Source organism: Lissotriton vulgaris, chromosome 3_1 (genome assembly GCF_964263255.1).
Source record: "Lissotriton vulgaris chromosome 3_1, aLisVul1.2, whole genome shotgun sequence".
Taxonomy (NCBI): Eukaryota; Metazoa; Chordata; class Amphibia; order Caudata; family Salamandridae; genus Lissotriton; species Lissotriton vulgaris.
The window spans coordinates 1,429,548,041-1,429,568,936 of record NC_141689.1 but is presented as its reverse complement, the minus strand read 5'-3'; the positions used below and the strand labels follow the sequence as shown (position 1 = coordinate 1,429,568,936).

The 20,896-nt window shown below is 50.4% G+C and overlaps 1 protein-coding gene across 1 annotated transcript in view; it reads left to right on the top strand.

Moving 5' to 3' along the window:
• The window catches only part of ELP1 (elongator acetyltransferase complex subunit 1), a 686,929-nt gene that overhangs the window by 529,332 nt on the left and 136,701 nt on the right, over positions 1-20,896 (top strand). Inside the window, exon 28 of the mRNA XM_086963713.1 lies at positions 4,753-4,954. Coding sequence (XP_086819839.1) covers positions 4,753-4,954 — 202 coding nt within the window. The remainder of the gene's footprint in view (positions 1-4,752; positions 4,955-20,896) is intronic.

Genomic DNA, 20,896 nt, shown 5'->3' with positions numbered 1-20,896 from the left:
TCGGGCTTCAAAACGTGTACCTCCTGTGTGCGTCCTATGTCGGCGACGGACCCTCACCCAATTTGTATGTGGTGCCTGGGTGAGCTGTGACTCCTGTCAGCACCTTAAGTCACAGCGGGAGCCCCGGATGAAGTTGCTGTTGGCACGCCTGTCCAGGTCGGTGTCATCCCAGCGTCCGTCCCCTACCTCGGAAGCAAGGAACCACTAGTTTTGTCTGCGACACCGTCTTTCGCTGCGGCACTTTGGGCATGGCTCACCGGCTGGTAGGTCCTTCAGTTTGTCTCTGATGCCCTGTCCTCCTTCCGCGGTGGACGCCTGCTCCCCCCGGGACAGGAGCCCCCTCCTGTTGCCTCCCTACCTGCTGTTTCCCGGTGCAGAGGCGACCAGGTCCCAAATGACAGTCTACGCTGTGGCGCTGCAGGCTTCTTTGGCCCTTCCTCCACCTCCTGAGACATCTGCGGAACCCTTGCCTCGTGCGGGGCCTTTCGCAGAGTTGCTGGCGGCTCTGGCCCGGACTTTCCGGCTCCAGGTCATAGGAGGATGGTGCAGTCGAGGTGCGGTCCTCCGGGGCTCCCCTCTTCAGCGCCTGGCATCCCTGCCTCGCCGCAATCCCTACGGGGCTCTCTGTGGCGTCGCAGAAGACCGTTGTGACTCCGGGCTTGTCCCCGACTCCCGCACGGTCCTCTGAGCAGGCAGCTGCCTCACCAGAGGTAGAGCCGACGCTGCTTCGCGCCAGGAACCTTCCTCCCCGGCTCCGGTGGAGTGATGGGTGGAGGCAGGGACCTGGGGTGCTTTCCCGAGCCCCTGTCGGTCCATGGCGCGGGCAGCTGCCCCATCTGAGGCCGAGCTGGCGCCTTTTCGTAGCCGCTCTCTCGCTGTTCTGGCATCGACCCACCCCACCCTCGTGGAGAGCACGTGGTGGCAGGAGTCGGCCCGTGCCATGAGTGCCTACTCCAGTGGCAATTGAAGTCGATCAGGCGCCAGTGGCAGACTCCATGGAGTCGCCCCAGTGCCAGCGCCAGGTCCTGGATTCGTCCCCTGAGGTCCCTTCTTCTCCGGAGGTCAGCCATCTGTTGTTGTGTTCCTCCCCGGAGACAGGGTGTCGGGTTGTTGCTTTTTCACCAGCATCTTCCTGGGACTGTTCCTCGCCGTCCCCATGGCCTAAATCCTCGAACCCTTCTTTTTGTAGCTCACAGATGGCTTTTCCACCGGCCTCCCCGCCTTTCACTGGGGCACCTCAAGTTCCTCATTCCTCTGTGGATCCCCCATTATTCCGGGGCTGGCCACTTCTCCCGGACATGGGGATGGACGGTTCAGTTTGCAGCCATCGCCCAAGGAGGAATTACTTTCTCCTCCGCGGCGCCCTACGGAGGCTAGTGTTGCCTTTGTTCGGGCTATTTCCACAGCCGCTGGTATTCTGCGGATGGGTGCACCTGTCACCCCGTTTCCTACAGACAACCTTTTGGAAGTTCTTCCCTTTGAAGCGTCACTCCACAATCCTCTTATGGGAGCTTGGAGGTGACCTGCCAAAGGTGATCCGGTGCCTCAGGCACTTCTGCATCGTCACCGCCCTGCTCCGCAAGACCCTGTCTCTTTCCACTCTTCTACTCAAGGCTCTCTTCTGCGGAATGCCTTTCTGTGTTTCCCTCTGGTGTTGTTTCCTCCATCTCGGGAGGCCCGGTGGTTGGATTCATGGGGGCGTAATGTCCTCGCCTCATCCAGCGCTGCCTTGTGGGCGCTTAACACTTTGTGTGTGTTGACCAGAGCTACTTCCAGTCTGTGGGACTCTGTGGAGTCCCTTCTTTCTCATGTCTCTCATGAGGGTGCCCATGCTGATCTGTGGAGCTATGTGTTGGATGGCAGGGAGTTGGCCGCATCTATTCTTCGTGCAGCCTTGGATGTTGCCGATGCTCTCGGCTGTGCTATGGCTACTTCTGTGGCTCTCCATCGCCGGCTACGTGGTGTTGTTTTTCCTGAAAATATCAGGGAACATTTTGTTGAAAAAGAATTCATCAAGAGGAATTGTGGAGCAAGCTGTTATGGTACAGAAAACAGCCAAACAGCAATTGAAAATTCAGACTCCAGAATGCTGGTATTGATGTAGAGACCTTGGAAGCCCACATACGGCACAATATATGCAACTCCATACACATAAGAGGTTAAGGACAGGCATTTATCCAAAGCTACATCTTGGAACCCCCAAAATGGACAGCAAGTCACACTGACCAATGGTGACTTGGTGTTCTCGGCCGAGCCAGATGTGGGAGTTTTGATTTGCATTGATGATGTGCACATTATGTGTGTGTGTGCGTGTGTGTGTGTGTGTGTGTGTGTGTGTGTGTGTGTATATATATATCATGTTACACCTGCGACGATGGAATCCCACCAAACAAACAGGTACGGACCACAATCTCGTGCCAAATTTCTCTTTTATTTTGTGCTCGGCGCATTTATATATATATCTCACCCAGTGATGGTCACTACTCGGTAATTATAGTTGGGTCAACATTTCCATAGGAAATGCTTTTTTCTTTTGCTAATAATTTTGACGCCGTTTGGTGAATCTTCAATAAACTTACCAAAAAGTTTCTCTTTTTTGGCTAGTTGGTGCATGGAACGTTTTGTGGTGATCCGTCAAGCTGGGGTCCCAAAATGCAGAATCCCCATTCAGTTACCAAAGACTTTTTAAAGAAGCACTACAGCAAAAATAGCTCTCGTGAGAGTCCCTCAAACACAGTTAAAAGAAATAAAGCCTTCAGATTGTCCAGGGGGCTTTTTTATCCTTGGGCCATCTTGCTCTGATTGGCTGCCTGCAACATGAGAAAAAATATTGCAGGAAACCATTACAGGACACAAGCGTAGTCCCCTTTCCTGAGTTTAGTGTTAAAAAATAATATAAAGGGCATCAGTAGAAATACCCAAGACCCTGTGGGTGGTTTCCAGATAGACCCCTCATCCCCTGGGCCGCAAACCAAAATAATAATTTTTTTAGCAGGAGTGTTTTAAATATATTCTATTTTTTATGGGTAGGTGGGTGTGTGTTGCCAAACTTCTTGAGCCATGCATGGCTCCAGGGACCCCATTCTCCCCGGGCCAAGTATAGTTTCAAAGGGAAGGGGAATGGCCACCTCCCCTTAAAAGGACTTGGGAGCAAATCCCCCAGGGCTGAAACAGAAAATATTAGGGGAGGGGTGATTCGTGGCCCCGCTACCCAAGCCTGTGGAGGCCCCAGGGAACCCCATCCCCGGGGCCGAAAACTTTCCTTTTAGGGGAGGGGGAACGTGATACCGCTACCCAAGCCATGGGACCCAGGGACTCTATACCCTGGGGCCAAACACTAATTATAGGAGAATGGTATGTGTGGCTCTCCTCGAAGAGCCTTAATAGGTGGTGGGGCTGGTTCTTACACTTTATCCAGTGGAGCCAAACCCTTGGGACACAGTAGTTTTCCCTGCATGTTGTTATGGAAAGCAAGTGTGCTCACACCTGACAGGAGCTTTGAAAATGCTCCTGCCATGGGGGAGAACACTTTTCTTTCCCTGCCTGCGCTCTTGCAGGAAGGGAAAGACTGATTGCTCCTGCCTGGCGGGAACAAGCACAAACAAAGTTGAGAACAGTGCCAGCTGGGGTCATGGAGGTCCTGACGGTCCCCCCCTCCCGCAGCCCCCAACATTATGTGTTGTTGGTGACCCAGGTGGGCACTGGGGCACCCACTTACTATAGATAAGGCCCCAGGGGATGGGATCCCAGGGGCCACTAGAGGCTCAGGGAGGGGGGCTGCGGGCCTCTCTTTTTTAAAACATGAAGGGCCGGGAATAGTAGCTCAGGGAGATAGGTGCATGCACCCCCTCTCATAAAAGATAAATAATTAAAAGGCTTGGAAGGATGTGGTCCCCGGTAAGCAGTGGCTCAGGGAGGGAGAATTCACTCCCCATCCACTATATTGAAAAAAAAACCCTGGGGGCATTAGGTACCTGGACCCTATAGAGGCTTGGCGGGGGCGCCTTCCTTCCTCCCTTAACATTAAGAATTTCGGCCACAGAGAATGGGGTTCTTGGGGCCTTTTAAGGCTCTGGAGGGTGGTCGCACAATCCCTCTCCACTCATTTAAGAACCGCCCCAGGAATGAGGTCACCGGGCCAATAGTAATTTGGGGAGGGGGGCCACATGGGCCCTCCCATTAAATTAGGAAACAAAAAAGGCCTGAGCTGGGATCCCTGGGCCTGTAAAGGCTCAGGTAGGGGGTTGCACACCCTCTCCCCTTAATTAAATAAATGGCCCCTGAGCATAGGGTACCCGGGGCCCTAAAGGCTCAGTGAGGGGCGCGAACCCCCCTCCCAACATTATTTTTAAAAAAGTATTGCTGGCTCCTGCCACAAGCTGTGGCTGGCCGTGGGGGGTTGGCTGCCTGCTGGAGTGCTGGAGGATTGTTTGCCCGCAGGGGGTTGGACAAAGGGCCTGACCGCAGCCCAGGCCCTATTGCCAACCCACGCCGCACATGGCTGAAAGCTAGGGATGGCTTTACGAATGGTAAGAAAATATTACTTTACGTTAAAAAAACTAGAAAACCACTGAATAAAAATTATAAAATGTTAAAGTGACGTTATAATGTATATGAAGATTTCAGTGACAAAATATCATATTTTTTGTTTTAAAACTTGAATTGCAAATGCATAGTTGACTTAGTTAAACCTTTGTTTTAATGTTGTACAATCAAAGCTAACACTGTTGATCTTTTTCCCAAATATTGTAGGACATCAGCAATGCTTATGGCGAGTACTTGAATGAAAAACAGCAATATGAGCAAGCTGGACTAATCTTTGCTCGCTGCGGCTGGTTTGAGAAAGCTCTAGATGCATTTGTTGTCTCTTGTTGCTGGCAGCAAGCCCTCTGCATGGCCTCCCTGCTGCAGTTCACTGAAGATAAACTGTCAAATCTGGCTAGGAGTTTGTCAGGTAAGAAGCTACTCGTATACTAAGTATGTGGTATTTGTTTAGCATGGACAAAGCCAAAACTCAGCGGAGCACTCTAGGCATAGTCAAAGAGACAGTCAATAAATATTTGAAAAGGTAGTTGGGTTCTGAAAGTAGAAGTATACTGTTAATGCATCGATATGTAGTGATCTTTAAAGAGGTGCATCATCAATTAATTGTTTCCTAAATTGGAGCAGGGGTGTACTTTTATTGCACTAAGATGTAGTGTTCTTTAAAGTGGTCCATTATCTGCTTTTCCTAAATTGGAGCAGAGTTGGGTGTTTCTCATGGGCACCTGGATGCTGTGCCAGATTCTGAGTCCATAGACGGAGTAGGACTGTTCCCTTGTTTTTCTTTTTTACACTTATATTCTGCCTGTCTGATTATGTCCTGTCTGTGGGTGGGCCAAAATCCATTGTCAGACAGATAGGCATAGCACTGGTTGTGATGGCTTTGTAAATGATGTCGCTGATTGTGAGATAGGGCCAAACAGCAAAGTGAGTCAGTGTAGTTCCATCAGAGAGGGTGTGATGTAATCATATTTCTTCAAAGACAAACTGTGAGGTCGAGCAATATTAGGAGGCAGGGTTCATCTTCATTTGGGCTCCAGAGATCCTACCTAATACGGTGTAATCTTGGATTTACTAAGCAATTTTAACCCCCCACTATTTGTTTAGTCTGCATCATCAGCAGTCCTGCTGCATAAGAACTGTTGTTTGCCGTATTGAACATTGTACATTTGGAAATCCTGTTCTGCTGATTTGTTTGCTGGTGTATTATCTTTGATTGAACATTAATGGATATTAAAGCATTGAAATAGCACCAGTTTGAATTCAGTGGAAGCTGTTCGACTACACATTTAAGAGTCTGTTGCCAATATGAAAAAGCAAATAAAAAAAATCATAAATATTGCATCTTACACTAAGGTTTGGTGGGAAAGGCTGAGGTTCTGCAACTTTTATGGTCTTACTCCAGTTCAGTATTAGAGTTTTAGATATTTTTGAAGGTATGTCCATGGAAAGTAGTTCTATTTGCTTTTATAGGCATATAATCATCCAGCAAGCCATCTCTGCAAACTTGGAACATTCAGGAGCACTTGTCTGCATGCAGCACGCAATGTTTACCAAATTACCCACATACTTTTCCCCTGCTCCCTGTCTTTTGGCAGCTCTTACCCGCTGAGTTAACCTGATGGCTCAACATAATTGAAGTGGGTGCCTTCAGGCAGCCTACCAGCTTTAAGCACAGTGCAGCAGGCGATGCCATCAAGGCCGGTAATGATCCCATAGCTTTGTATATTTTCAACCTAGGGGCTCAGCACTGGATCTCATGCCATCTGATTGTTTGGAGCCATTTGTTAAGATCATAAAGTTGGTGGACCCGAAAACATCCTAAAGCTACATCGGCAGAAGTTGGTGGACAAGCATCTTGGGGCCTTCAACACATAGCTCTTTCTATCCGAAGCAATATGGAGATAAATATCTAACCATCTGTGGGGAAGAGAGCAACTTTCCATCAAAAGTATCCCCATCACAAGTAGAAATTATGCTTTTAGTTTGGGGCATTAAGAGGAGAAAAGAGGGAGTTAAAGAAAAGTTATCCAGACCAGAGGGTCCTTTACTATCTTTTCAGTGTAAAACTAAATCGTTCCTTGAAGATCTTGCCAGATAAATCACCGGAAACATTTTTTTTTAATGAAACTGCAACAGAAGCCTTACATACAGCATAGTAGGAGGACCACTATACCTCCGCACTGAGAAGACTGGTTGGCATGAAATACAAATGGGATTCCTGTGTATCGAGGCATTTATCTGCACTCCGGTCACGCGAGAGCCTGGTTATGCACAAGTCCTTGGCTAACCAGAGTCTACATGCCTCCCTTCGGTCTGGGGCAAGAGGCCCATAAAGGATGGAGACACTGGACCTTTCGGTCTTCCTATTCATGTTGCTTAGTACAGAGACCAGGTAATGCCTCTTAACAAATGGCACATTATTCTCATATCCTTTGAAAGATTGCAGAACTATCCACATCACGCTTACCTAGCCATCTAGAAGACTTGCTCTCAAAACGTGAGAGGAGAAGGATACAGCAAAACAATCTAGACACAGAAGTCCTAAAAGGGTGGATTAAATGTTCAAGCCCATCAGATTTAATGTGATTCTTCCACATAGTGCATATATGCATTCCCCGGTGTTTCCTGAGGATGTATAGATTAGAATTGTGGGTGTGCCTTTTAACCAGCAATTAATGTTTTAAGGAAATGATGCAATTTGCTGGAGAGGTTAAACCTGAGCAGTTCTACAACTAAGGTACCTTTTCTTAGTCTGACCTCCACAGTGTATTTTTACATGTGGGTTTACAGCTGGCAATACAATAGACAACAGAAACGCCAATGGCTGAGATCATTTTTTGGCTCTACAGTAGCGGAGGACCAGGCAAAAGTTGCTAGAATGAACAACTCTTCTCCTTCATTCCAATTACCGCAAAACGTGTTAAGGAGCTTGGTCCTGAATGGGGAAAGCATGCCCCCAAATGTGGATGGATGCAGATTTGTATGTATGGAGACATGTGCAGTTCAGCTACAGTGTAACAGACCAATGTACAAATGTAGAGGTAAAGGGGACAGCAAAGATGAAGGGATGAAGGAGGAGATCTGGGCAAACCAAAGACCCAACAGGGATCCAAAGGATGAATGATCCATCCTTGCAGGAACTCATTCTGAGGGATTTAACTCTGCATGCACTGCATTATCATTTAGCAAATAGGTCTGACTTGATTAATGCTGGTGATTTTTCGAACAGGCTGCATGTTGTTTTCAAATTCATTGAATCATGGACAGCTTTCTATTTTGCCAATCTGGTCATATTCAAAACCTGCAGTAGGTTAACTGTTTAACTCCATGGCCTAATTCCACTTTAGGGCTTCATGGCACAGCCTTTCCCCAGCCCTTTCCCTCTATGCTGCACGTCTTGATGATGTAGAACATGTTGACTGTGTTCTACATTAGAATCTGTTCCCAAAATGCCAGAGCTAAACATACCCATACTTCTAGACACATTTCAATTAGTCCACATATGATTATTTGAAGCCCTCCTTTTGAAAGGCTCCAAAGACTGCTTATTAACCCCTTCGCTGCTCATGACGAGCTGAGCTCGTCATGCAGTACACTGGCCGTGTGCTCATGACGAGCTGAGCTCGTCATTAACAATGGGATTTGAAAAATGTCAGCATCCAAGAAGAATTGCCTCAGCATTGATGTGGTTAATGAATTCTCAGTGGGTTCCCCAAAAGAGATGTATTAGGCACTATTGTGAACTGGAACCAGAGACTCTAAAATGAGTCTCCCAGATATATGTTGACAAATGGCATCCCTTTGTGAAGTAGGAGGGAGTATACCAATCAAATGAATTGTAGGATCCACTGGTGTGAGGTATTCTCCCTCAATCTCTGCAAGAACTATACCTCAGCTAATAGTCATTCTCTGTGAAATCGCCCTCATCTAATGGGAAGCCGTCCTCCCAGTGTTACACACAAGAAGAAATGTGTAATCTGAAGGTAAGAGAAGTATTGATTATTATATCACAGCTGCAATAAGTGTCCACTCAGCCCTTACAAATATTACATACATTCTACAGGATGCTGATCACTGTACCAGAATAGCCATGGAAGAACAACTGAAGTAGAGAGCGTTTTGAATGTCAGTTCAGTTTTATACTTTATTCGTCTATCAAAAGATAGTCATAAAAGTACAATGTCATCAAGCACTATTTGAATTCAACCACTAAACACTTTGCATCAAGCAGTCTATAGAAGAATAAACACCATCAAAAACGTCTTTAAAGAGAAGATTGACAGTACATTGACTGCATAAAAGTTCCAGTCATCACTCTAATAGTACCACCTCCAGATATCTCATTGCAAAAAAAGTGACTTTACCCTACCATCAGTAGCAAAGGTCAACTCTGGAGACACCTTTAAACTGCTCTGAAACATCATTAATGCTTCCCTAATACAAGGTAGGATCTGCCCCACCTTCTTGAATTCTGAATAGATCCTATCACTACACGAATAAACTTACGTTACACCCCAGTCCCCTGCCATCTGAATACCAATTAGACCTCTGCCATTCCTGGTTACGATTATTGAAAAAAACTGTTGCTACTTGCGAAAAAATCAGGAGCATCACTCTTCTCAAGATGCCCCATCTGGATTCAGGCCCCCATGCTGCACTGGGAGCGCACCCATCCTAGTACTCGATGACAAATAACTGATACCGGGGACTTGTGTTCTCATCCTACTGGATTTCTCTGCACCCCTTCAACTCTGTTGGAAACAGTTTTGAGCACTCTGAACACATGGGGTTAAAGTGACTGGGTACATTTACCTTTGCTGTCCTGGGGATCTCATGCTATGAGTACTGAAATCTTAATGCAATCTACACCCCTCTTCTTGTGAGTCTCAGGTTAGCCAGTCAAGCAGCTAAAGGCTTACTCAGGGAGTGAAGTTAGCACTTCAGAACGCAGTAACACACAATATAGCTCTTAATAAATCACTGATTGTTCAGCCAGTGCTTTATATTAGAGAATATACATTTACTTTAACCCATCTGGATTCAGGCCCCCATGCTGCACTGGGAGCGCACCCATCCTAGTACTCGATGACAAATAACTGATACCGGGGACTTGTGTTCTCATCCTACTGGATTTCTCTGCACCCCTTCAACTCTGTTGGAAACAGTTTTGAGCACTCTGAACTCATGGAGTTAAAGTGACTGGGTACATTTACCTTTGCTGTCCTGGGGATCTCATGCTATGAGTACTGAAATCTTAATGCAATCTACACCCCTCTTCTTGTGAGTCTCAGGTTAGCCAGTCAAGCAGCTAAAGGCTTACTCAGGGAGTGGAGTTAGCACTTCAGAACGCAGTAACACACAATATAGCTCTTAATAAATCACTGATTGTTCAGCCAGTGCTTCATATTAGAGAATATACATTTACTTTAACCTATACATGACAAAATACTACATAAATATGTAGACAGTGATACAGAAATACCTTCATAAACTAAATAGACAAGGCCTACAGTGATCAAGTAATTTGGCTTCTGTCTAGAACATTGACCCTGAGATCATTCCATAAATCTCTGATGCCCACTATGGTGTTCACAGTGGCCTGATCACAAAATTGGACATGTACACATATGCCCAATGTCTTTTGTGAGCTCCAACAATAATGTTACTTCAAGATTGCTAGTGTCTTTGGTCCAAGTAGGGCAGCTGCTAATCACAGCACTCGGCTGCAGTGCTGCCACTAGAATGCACCTCTAAGGATTCAGTACCGATGAGGCAGTAGTTCGGTGAAGGGACTACATATGTTCCTTATGCCTCCTCTCCAGTATCACTGTGGATCACAGCTGCTAACAGGTTGGGGGAAATGTCAAACGTTACAAGGCACACTTGAAAGCACTGGTATAGGTATACCACTGAGGGAGAGAATTGTTAGTTATTTTTCACTTCAAAGTAGAGCACAGCGTTTTGGGGATTGGAGGGGGGTCCTCAGGGACACACAGGGGCCTTTGAGCAGTGGGGCTCCCTGCTGCATATTTCTTTTGGATGCTTCTAACCACACGTTCCTCAACTTTAGAATATTTCCCAGGGTCCAGACTGGATTCAGAGGTTTTCACAGTAGTGCTCAGTGGGCTGTTGGGTGGCGTTATTTGGCTTGCGGCTCCCGAGTTGCCCTCATGATGATTTTCTCGAATTTGAATTCCAGTGTGCAAGGGAATGCTGTTCCATTGAAGACAACAGGGTTCAAATGTGCCATGACAGTTTGAGACAGATGTCTGTTGCAGGTCCGCACAAGGTCTACTGTTGATATCTGATAGAGACATCTAGCTGCAGATTCTTTAACTTTGAATTCCCCCCAGGGGCCTGACTAGATCCGGACATTTTTCAGCAGTGCCTCTGCGCGCCGGGGACGGCATCGCACAGCTCTGTGGTGAAGTCATCTCCGGATATGACATCAGTGGAGCCATATAAGTCCCTTCCGGCATGCAGATGTCAGGTTCTTCTTTTCTGCGCTGCAACGCGGAACCAGAGAAGCAATCCCTCTGGCCTTCTGTTTTTGGCCTACTTCGATGTCTTTTTGCGTCTGGGAACAGTGTGCCTATGCTTTTAGGTTTTAGTTTCAAATGTATTTTTATTGAATGCGTCAACAAGCATATAACAAGACATCTCTGTCATAAGTTCAGGCGAATAGCATACATATCGGGCGGGACAGACAAGCATGTCTTCCCTATCATGAAAGAAAATGCAATAGATGTATGTCAGGAGTGCAATGTGACATCGTAAGTGCGGTGAATCTGTGAGGCAGTCAAATAACATAAAAAGAACGACAACAACCAGGAACTCCCCGCCCCCTCCCCCAAACCCGGTCCCCCCACTCCGACCAGTGTGCCCCGAAATGGTAGTAGAATCGTCAATGCACCAGGGACGAGCCGTGTGGCCGTCCGGTAGTTCACCGAGGGTCATCAGTGGCGTTAGTAAGGCGTAGGATTCGAAGATACCTAGGGCAAGTAATTTCATTGAACTCTTTGGAGAGGAGACTCAGTATAGGAAGCCACGTCTTCCGAAAAGCTTCGGTGGAATCAGTGAGTGTTGCATGGATGCGCTCCATCCCAAGAGTGAACCAAAGCTTATGCAGCCAGCCTGTATGTGTAGGTGTAGTTGGGGATCCCCACAGTGACAAAATGTGTTGCGTAGCCGCTTGCATGGCGATGCCCATCTGCCGGCCTCGCAGCGACCGTAATGGGAAAGTTAATGCATTAGGTAGACCCAGCAGAGTGTACGCAGGAAATTTCGGGACTTCAGTCTCAAACGTAGAGTCAATATCGTCCAAGACAACTTTCCAGAAGTCTCCGAGACCCGTGCATTCCCAAAGTATGTGGGTCAGAGTGCCCCGTGCCCCGCACCCTCTCCAGCAAAGCTCGCTTCGCGCCGGGTTTCCCTTGTGCAACCGAGCTGGGGTGAGTTGCCAATACATTGCTAATTTCACTGCTGTTTCCCTTGCTGTGGTGTTGCGAGTGGTATGTGAGGCTCTGTAATAGACGTGTCCCCATTCCTTTGGTGTCAGGGCTCTACCCAGTTCCGCCTCCCAGCGCCTCTGGCTTGGTGTCTTGACCGGGGCGCGCGGCGGTGTGAGCATTTGGTATAGATCAGAGATGAGGTGTTTATCTGTATCTTTAGTTAGCAGCCATTTTTCGAAGGGCGTCATGGGGCGGCCCACCAGTGCAGCGATATCGGGGTGAGTGAGCCAGTGACGAAGTTGGAGGTACTGGAATAGATGAGGCTTCTCTACGCCATACCCCTGTCTGATATCCGCGAAGGGGAGAAATCCCTGCAGGTCAAAGAGGTCACCAGCGGCTCGGCACGCCGTGCCACGCCACTGGGAGAATGTGTTCGCACCGACTCCCGGAGGGAAGTCGGGATTATCAAAAATGGGAGCGAATGGGGAGGGAAAGGAGGTCAGCTCGTGTTTGCGCGCCACCTTATCCCACACCCGCAGAGTCGTGCGCGTGATAGGTGACCGTAGCATGTATTTCGGCCTATGCTGCTTAGCGAGGAACGGAACCCTCCAGAGTGGTGTCTGTGCCATGGCCCTATCCTGGAAGAGCCATCTCTTCTCAGATTCAGGTCGGTACCATTCGACCAGGTATCGAAGTTGAGATGCATAGAAATACCTCATGAGGTTCGGGACACCCAGGCCGCCCTCGTCCAGGCTCCTATACGCCAGTAACTTGTGGATTCGTGCCCGCTTTCCCTCCCAGACAAAGGCATTCAGGGCGTCCTGTAGAGCCGTCAGGACTCCCACCGGAGGCATTACCGGGATGGTTTGGAACAAGTATAGGATCCGTGGCAGGGCCGACATCTTCACGGCCGCCACCCTCCCGAGCAGGGAGAGAGGTTGCTTGGACCATCTCGCCAAGTCTGCCCGAATCCGGGCTGTGAGGGAGGTATAGTTAGTGGAGACCGTGAGGTCTGTTGAGTGAGTGAGAGTAATCCCCAAGTACGGTACTTGAGTGGCTAGCTGAAGACCAGTCCCCTGGCCTATGGCGGGGGTCTGCAGACCCACATTGCTGCCCAAGGGCAAAATCAGGGACTTATCTATGTTAACACGGAATCCCGAAACAGTTCCGAATGAGGCAATTTCCTCCATAAAGGCGGGTATAGAGGAGATGGGCTGGTCTAGTGCAACAATCACGTCGTCTGCGTAGAGACTGATGGTATGGGGCTCGCGTCCGAACTCAATGCCTTTAATCCGAGGGTTATCCCTGACTTTCTGTGCTAGCGGCTCTATGTACATAGCGAAAAGGAGGGGGGAGAGAGGACACCCCTGCCGGGTACCTCGCTGAATATCGAATGGTCGTGAGTGCAGGCCTCCCAGGCGGATCTTAGCCTGTGGGTGAAGGTAACAGCCCGCTATGCGGGAGCAGAAGCGGTCACCGAGGCCGAAGCGACGGAGGACGTGCTGCAGGAAAGTCCAATTGACATGATCAAACGCTTTTTTAGCGTCAACGGCGAGCAGCGCCGAGTCTGAGGCCTGAAAATGCGATTTATCGGTGAGATGCAGCACCCGTTTGGTATTATCCCCGCACTGTCTGGTAGGGACAAAGCCCGACTGATCAGGTTCTAAGAGTCCAGGCAGGCATGGGCCAAGCCGCGCAGCAAGAATGCCCGTAAAAAGTTTCAGGTCAAGGTTTAATAGCGAGATAGGGCGAAATGCAGAACAATGTGTGAGTTTCTTACCGGGCTTCGGCAGTACCACCACCTCCGCCGCCAGCATGTCCGGGGGTATGGCACCCTCCCCCTCAAAAGAATTAAACAGGCGAGTGAGCACTGGAGCTAGCTGTAGGCTAAAAAGTTTGTAAAAGCCCGCCGAGAACCCATCTGGTCCCGGGGACTTGAGCGGGCGCAATCGGGATATGGCCGCTAGAAGTTCATCTTGGCGAATAGGGGCGTCGAGGGCCTCCGCATCGGCCCTGGAGATCACGGTCAGAGTCGTCGTGGCCAAATAGGCCTCGATATCCCCGGAAGAGGCCGCCTCCTCCCCATACAGTGAGGCATAGTAGGAGCGAAACGCCTCGGCTACCTGGGTATCAGTGGTTAGCACCGCTCCATCGTCACCCACGAGGGTATTGATCTTAGCTCGCTGGGTTTTCGCTTTTAGAGCGCTGGCCAGTAATCGGCCTGTCTTGTTGCCCCGGACATAGTATGTATGCCGAAGGCGAAGAGCCGCGAATTCCGCCCGATCCGTGTCCAGGCTGGCCAATTGGGCCCGAGCCGCCTTCAACTGTTTCCAGACCCTCGGGGCGCAGGTGCGACTATGAACACGTTCCAGTTCAGCGACCCTCGCCGTGAGGTCATCCCGCTTACATTTGCGGTCTTTGGCCTCCGCTGCCGCGATGGCTATGAGCTCCCCACGGACGACCGATTTCAGGGCCCCCCACAGGGCCGCTGCGGAGATCCCAGGCGTGTCATTGACGGACAGATAGTCAGTGATGCAGTCACTGATCCTCTTGGTGACGGCAGGTCTCTGCAGCAAGGTTTCGCGCAGGCAGCACGGACCCCGGGGACGGCGGTCTGCGCAGAGCGCGAGGGAAATTTCCACCGCATCGTGGTCGGAGATGGCCGCCGGTACTATATCCACCTCCTTCAGGGTTTTGAGAAGATCCGAGGAGCCCACGAAATGGTCTAGTCGGGCATAGGTGTGGTGCACATGTGAATAAAATGTAAATTGCAAGGCGCTCGGATGGTGGGCCCTCCAGAGGTCTATTAAGTCTCTATCTTTAAGCCATTCTCGGCCATCGGCTGAAAGAGCACCTGCCTCCCCATAGCGGTGACCCGAACGGTCCGCGTTCGTGTCCATAACAAGGTTGAAGTCCCCGCCCATGAGTAGGGGCGTCTGCGGGGTTTGAAGAGCTTCTGAAATAGCACCCTTCAGGAAGGTCTCCTGTCCGGTGTTCGGCGCGTAGAGGGAGCCGATAGTGAGGGTTGTGTTGCCTAATTGGAATGTATGCGCCAAGAGTCGACCCCTGATCTCCCCCACCTTGGTCCCTACAGACCCTCGGAAGCTCCTAGACACTAAAATGGCAACCCCAGCCGTCTTCGTCGGGAGGGAAGAGAAGAATTGATGTGGAAAGACTCGGGAGCGCATCCTATGCCAATCTTTCTGCAGTAGGTGAGTTTCCTGTATCAGGCAAACATCCGCCCCGGAGTTTTCAAGGTAGGAGATGACAGCTCTCCTTTTGATCGGGTTGTTCAGCCCTTTCACGTTGAGTGTCACTATTTTAAGGGTCGTGTCTGCCATAATGTAATGTGTATGTGGCGCAGCGCAGAATGAGTGCATGCCGTAGCGCGGACCGGTGGTGCAACTCCCCGCCCAGCAGGCATTCGAAGTAGACGTGCCCCCTGCAGTAGGTAATCGTCCGCTACCGAACGTTCTATATAGGGAAGAGCGAATTGTCGCTGACGGGGATCAGTCAGCTCTAACACAGTAAGGGCCAGCATCCATGGGGCAACATTAGGCTTGGTACTCCGGCACACAGTATCTCTCTGGGTGGGGGAACAGCTAGACATTCCGCATGTGAGCAATGAAAACCGTGTCGAACCATCTCGGCAAACACAGTGACCCACCAACCCAGCAGGCAAGAGACCACCAAGGCAGCGCTGCATGGACATGGCTCGTGAAACAACAACAGAATCGGATCGGCACACTGGTCCCCACCCCGAAGCCCACCCTAGCCCAACAAACCCCCCCCAAAACAACCCAAAACCCCCACTGGCTACAACTCCTGGTGTGAAAGCTAAGGTCAAGGCAATCCAAAGCCCTATTCCCCCCTCCATCACCCCAACTCCCCCCACCCCGCCCAACATCCCTTGAAACACATAGTCCCAGTCCTGTTAGTCCACACAGGGCCGTGGCAAGAAATAATGAAGGGGTCATCTCCGACGGCGGCACCCCCGGTCTCCCCGCCCGACCCACCCATCGCCCGGGCAGGGCAAGTGCGACAAGGAATCTCTCCCGTTACAGTGCTATCATTCTGGGGATGAGGTCTCTTTGGCTACCTCCGCTAGTGCAGTTTCTCTTTCTCGGGAGATGGCCGAGGCATCCGGTTTGAGGCGGTGCACTGGTGAACGTCTGCGCCGCACAGTTTGCCAACCCCCCCCGGGTGTCCCCTGAGAACTTCTGAACCCCGGTTCAGTGTCAGTGTGGTCAAGGCCCAAAAGTGCACATGTGTCCTTGAGAGAGCGCAGTTGATGCAGCCGGCCTTCCCACTTGAATATGATCCGAAAGGGGTGGCCCCAGGAATACGGGATCTCCTTCTGTCGTAGGAAGTCCGTCACTTGTTTGAATTCCTTCCTCTTCTGGAGAGTGGTAGCTGCAAGATCCTGGTACAGAGCGATGGGGTGATCCTGATAGCGAAGGGGCTGGGATCTTCGGGCCTCCCGGAGGATTCTCTCTTTAAGGGGGAAATCCGGGAGATACGCCAAGATGTCAGGCAGTGGGGCCTGGGCTTTCCGCGGCAGCCCAACTCTATGGGCCCTGTCGATGCGAATGACAAAGTCCTCCGATTCCCCCAAGATGCTCCTGAAGAGGGACTGTAGGTAGCCCACGACGTCAGTCCCCTCCTCCTTCGAAGGGACCCCCCGACCCGTATGTTATTTCGGCGGGAACGGTTTTCAAGGTCCTCTGTATGGGCTTGTAGGTCCAGCTGTTGGTCAGTGAGGCGCAGGATCTCCTGCCGAAGCTGCTCGATTTCCCCGCTCCGAGTCTGATCGGCCTCCTCGACGGAGGCCACCCGCTCCCCAAGTCCCTCCACATCACGGCGAAGCTCCCGGACCTCTCCGGCCACCTCCTGCTTCAGGGACCGGAAGTTGTCCCGGAGTGAGTTAAATAGACCCTCCAAAAAGGACCTGGTGACGGGTATTTGGTCATCAACGGGGGCCGGCGACTGTTTGGCTGGTATCGGGGAGGGGGGATCCTTGCTCCCTTTGGGTTGCGACTTGGCGAGCATCTCCGGCAGCGTTTGGGCTCCTTTCCTCCCTCTTTGCGCCATCTCGCAGTCCACTCCCACAGGGCCGCGCCACAGGCGGCTATGCAGCTCGGGGCGCCCCCAGCAGCACAGGTCGGCGCTAGCGCTGCGGCGAGGTCCCAGCGCAGACTACGTCTCTCCCCCTGCTCCTCCGCCCTCTGTAGGTCTCCACCACGGTGTACCACGCCGCACAGGTCCACAGTGGGTGCAGCCCGGCCAGCGCCCTCGCGGGCGATCTCCTGCCCCGACCAGGCAAGGCGAAGGCCGCAGTTCACAGCACTCTGTCCAGCACCCCAGTGCAACACACCCGTGCGTCACCAGGCCCGAAGCGTGGCTCCGCTAGGCCCCACACAGCCACCCCCACCGGGGGCTCGATCATGCCCCCCGAGCCTGCCAAAGCTGTCACCTCCGCCCAGGTCAGCCCCTCAAAGCAGGCCCGAGCAGGCCCAGGTCGCGAGCGCCGCAGAGTCCGCCTCGGGAAATGGGGCTCGGCGGGACGAGGCCGCAGGTCTGCGTCCGGTCCCGGCAGTCCCGACAGTGCCTCGCCAAGAATACCGCTGGGCGCTCCTCAGCTGCGGCGATGTCGTGCTGTCGGCTGGGCGCCCTCAGACCTTACTGTGCTTTGTGAGCGGCCCGCTCCACGGCCGCAGGGAACCGGCACCAGGCCTCAAGCCGGGGGCTCGATTTTGGATGCCCCGGCCGGACTCTGCAGCTCCCGGTTGAAGCTCCTGTGCTGCGCGGCGCTGCCGCTGGGCCACCCGTCTCAGCGTCGCTGTCCGGGACGCCTCCTCACTTCTCCGCTCCAAGGCAGCTGTCAGCCAGGCGATCGCCGCTCCGTCTCCAGGCGGGCCTCACTCCCGTAGCTCGGGCGCCATTACCGGCAGTAGCGCAGCAGGCGTCAGAGGCTCCCGCCGTTCCAGCCGAGCTGGCTGTCGGCAATATCTCCAGCCCCCTGTCAGCGCTGGGCGCTCCCCTCGGATTTGGGCACCCCAGGGAGAGATATTGGCTGTAGAATCGGCAAAACGGCGAGATCGGGCAGGGAGACTCGGAACCTGCGTCCGATCACGCCGCCATCTTGGACACGCCTGATTTTAGGTTTTAAGACGTGCGTGACCTTTACTCAACAGATGTCAGCTACGGATGCGCATTCCATCTGTATGTGGTGATTATGAGAGAACCACGACTCCGAGGAGTGTGATGCCTGTACGAGGCTGAAGTCTAAGTCCTTATGGGAAAGGTGAATGAAGTTGCTGACAGCGCAGCTCTCCCGATCGGAGTCCAGGAGACGTATATCTCTTTTCCTTTCTCACTTTACTGCACAGGGCCATTGAAGGAGCAGTTCCCACGGGCGTTGCTCATCCAAGTTACGGAAATCCCATCGGAAGGGTTTGAAGTCATAGAGGCCTTCGGCCTCGTGAAGTCGTGATGCCGTTGCTGGTTCTTCCCGTTCCCTGCTGGAGAATATAGCTCGGGGGTCGAAACTGAGCCTCCCTTTTGATCCTGACGCCGGGGTGACTATGACCCAGATGCAGGCATATTTTCATGCTCTGCAATCCGTTGGGTTTAATAATAATAATAATAATAAAACACTTATAAAGCGCCTGGCTGCACAAACTGTGTGTCCCCGCGCTAACTGCTTATAAATCATCCAAAAGGTGGACCCAGAGATACTAGAGAAAGGGAGTCATATCAGCTAGCTATTTAGGGAAGAGGAACGTTTTGAGTTTTGCTCTGAAAATTCTTTCGGACGGTTCCATCCGCAATTGAAGGGGGAGATCGTTCCAGTGCTTAGCAGCTAAAAATCGGAAGGATTTACCACCCATTTTAGCTTTTTTAATGCGGGGGATTTTAAATTGCATTGCACCAGATGACCTTAGAGCTCTCATCGGTCGGTGTATAGTCAGAAGACTACCTAGGTACAGGGGGCCTTTGTTATGGGCTATCCTGTGGGCATAGCAGAGATTTTTAAAAATAATTCTTTCCTTGATAGGAAGCCAGTGCAGTTTGGTTAGGGCAGATTTAATAGAAGTTTTTCTCGGGAGACCTAACACCAGACGAGCCGCCGTATTTTGAATGCATTGGAGCTGGTGAAGGCCTTTGAGATTGAGACCTATTAAAAGGGCATTACCATAGTCCAAATGTGGCGTTATTAAGGCGTGAACTATGGTTTTTCTTGCTCCTATAGGAATCAAGTCAATGATTTTTCGGAGGATTTTAAGTATGCCAGTGCACTTTCCTATGGTTTTATTCACATCGGTTTTGCCCGACAGGTCAGAGTCTATCATGACCCCCAAATTCTTTACCACTTTGGCAGGGGTGGGGAGATTTCCCAGTTCACAGGGCCACCACGCATCAGACCACAACGATGTTTCCTTCCCCACCACCAATACCTCTGTCTTCTCTCCATTAAGGCGCAGACAGTTATCGTCCATCCAAGTGGCTACTGCCGACATGCAATTTGAAAAATTTGCGGCATTTTCCTTACAGTCCGGTGTAATTTTAAACATGAGTTGAGTATCATCAGCATAACTAACAATGCCCACCCCAAAATTCCTTACTATGTCAGCCAGGGGTTCCATATAGATGTTAAACAAAGTAGGGCTCAAACTAGAGCCCTGTGGAACCCCATGGCTGACACTGCGGGAAGATGACCTGAAGGGTGGGCAGTGTAGTTGGAATGATCTCATGGTAAGGAAAGATCTAAGCCAATCGAGTGCTGGACCATTCACTCCTAATTTTGATAGGCGAGATAGCAGCTTAGAGTGCAGCACAGTATCGAATGCTGCACTGAGGTCCAGCATGACCAATGCTGCAGTCTCGCCCTCATCCACCATCATTCGGATACATTCCGTGGAATACAGAACTGCCGATTCAGTGGAATATCCTGGCCTGAATCCTGATTGAGAGGGATGGAGTAAGTTCTCCTTTCTACAAAATCCATGAGTTGTTTATTAACAACTTTTTCTATAATTTTGGCGCAGTATGGAAGAAGTGATATGGGTCTTAGGTTGTTAAACTGTGTAATGGGAATGTTTGGTTTTTTTTTTAACGGTATCACTTGCGCTAATTTCCAGGCTTCCGGGACAAAACATTCCTGGAAGGATAGAGAGATCATATGGCTGATGTGGTCAATCAGAGTGTTTTCCATGATGTCCTTACATTTATCGTATGGACATACATCCCTGGGGGATCCAGAATGTATACTTTTAATAATATTAAGTAGATCCTTTTTATCTGGAATGGTAAACTTAGACAATGTCGGATTTTGAGTGGCGGGAGTTATTATGTCTACGTTATCCCTTACATCAGGGGTTTTGGAGAAGGTAGCATGGATCTTCTCCACCTTTTCCACAAAAAAATCAGCGATTTGTTCGCATATTTCCGTGGAATAGGTATCCAAAGTCTCTAGACGGGACGAGCAGGTCAGTTCTTTATAAATACGGAATAATTCCTTTGTAGGGTGGGCAGCTTCCTCAATTCTATTGTTAAAAAAAATACTTTTTTCTTCTCTAACCATTTTTTGGTATATTTTTAGTTCGGTTCTATACTTCACTTTGAGGTCTGGTGCATAGCTCTTTCTCCAACTGCGCTCAATTGATTTACAGTGGGCTTTTGCAAGTCGGAGTTTTTCCGAAAACCAGGGCTCAGATTTAGCACGCCTGGTAGGGGGTTTAGTAGTCCAGGGGGCTATTTTATCTAGAGCATTCTCTAACCATTGCTCGTAGTTGTTCCATACCTCTTGAAGTGAGGTCCCTCTGGTAAGGGGATGCTCATCTAGGAAGCTTTTAAACTGAGCCGGAGTGAACTTTTTCCAGTTGCGGCGCTTCAGCGAG